Raw genomic sequence first — 709 nt, forward strand, 5'->3', positions numbered from 1 at the left:
TAAAATCAAGTATTGAGTAAATGCATGAAATATATAACTTGGATTGATAGAAAATACTAGGTTTTTTTTTTTAATAATTAAGGTTTTTATGACTATAACACTCTATTCTATATTTATATGTACCTATAACTTTATAAATTTATATAATCACGTGGACTTATGACTTTATAACAATATAATGCATAATCATACGTATCGCAAATCTTCTTTCAGCGAACGACTGGCGAAATTCTTGACCACTATTGCCATCAAGTGATCATGTAAATATTGCATGTGGACATCTCCACCCGTCTTCATCCGTGTGTAAATAGCTTTATTCCTTTGCCAAAAAAAAATTCTTGTTTAACCAACACCTTGAGAGGATGGTCTCCTGACTGGGTATAGTGCCATAGTTTGCTGATGTATTGTGTGACATTCCCCATAGGACAATAAATATGGTTTGTAAGAATTTCATGTTTGATTATCCTTATGGATATTTCGGGTGTGATTACAATGTGTTTTGATATGCCTTTCTTATATAATTAAAAAAAACGTGTTTCTGATGTTATACTGGGGAAGTTTTTAAACATATGTACTTCAAATAATGAATATGTTTATTATTCTAATCGGATGTCTTAGGATGTATCTTTGTATTTGTGAAGCAATATATCTTCTTTTCTCCTTTTTTATCATAATTTTTATTTTTCTCTTATTTACGAGCTCTTTCATA

The 709-nt window shown here is 29.6% G+C and overlaps 1 protein-coding gene across 1 annotated transcript in view; it reads left to right on the plus strand.

Annotated features, from left to right (window-relative positions):
• The window catches only part of LOC119587727 (carbonic anhydrase-related protein 10-like), a gene marked incomplete in the record, with an annotated part of 109,413 nt that extends 108,901 nt beyond the window's left edge, over nucleotides 1–512 (plus strand). The window contains 1 exon segment of the mRNA XM_037936414.1: nucleotides 214–512. Within this exon segment, the coding sequence (XP_037792342.1) occupies nucleotides 214–236 (23 nt within the window).
• Between the last annotated feature and the right edge of the window lie 197 nt (nucleotides 513–709).

Source organism: Penaeus monodon, chromosome 23 (genome assembly GCF_015228065.2).
Source record: "Penaeus monodon isolate SGIC_2016 chromosome 23, NSTDA_Pmon_1, whole genome shotgun sequence".
NCBI classification, from domain to species: Eukaryota; Metazoa; Arthropoda; class Malacostraca; order Decapoda; family Penaeidae; genus Penaeus; species Penaeus monodon.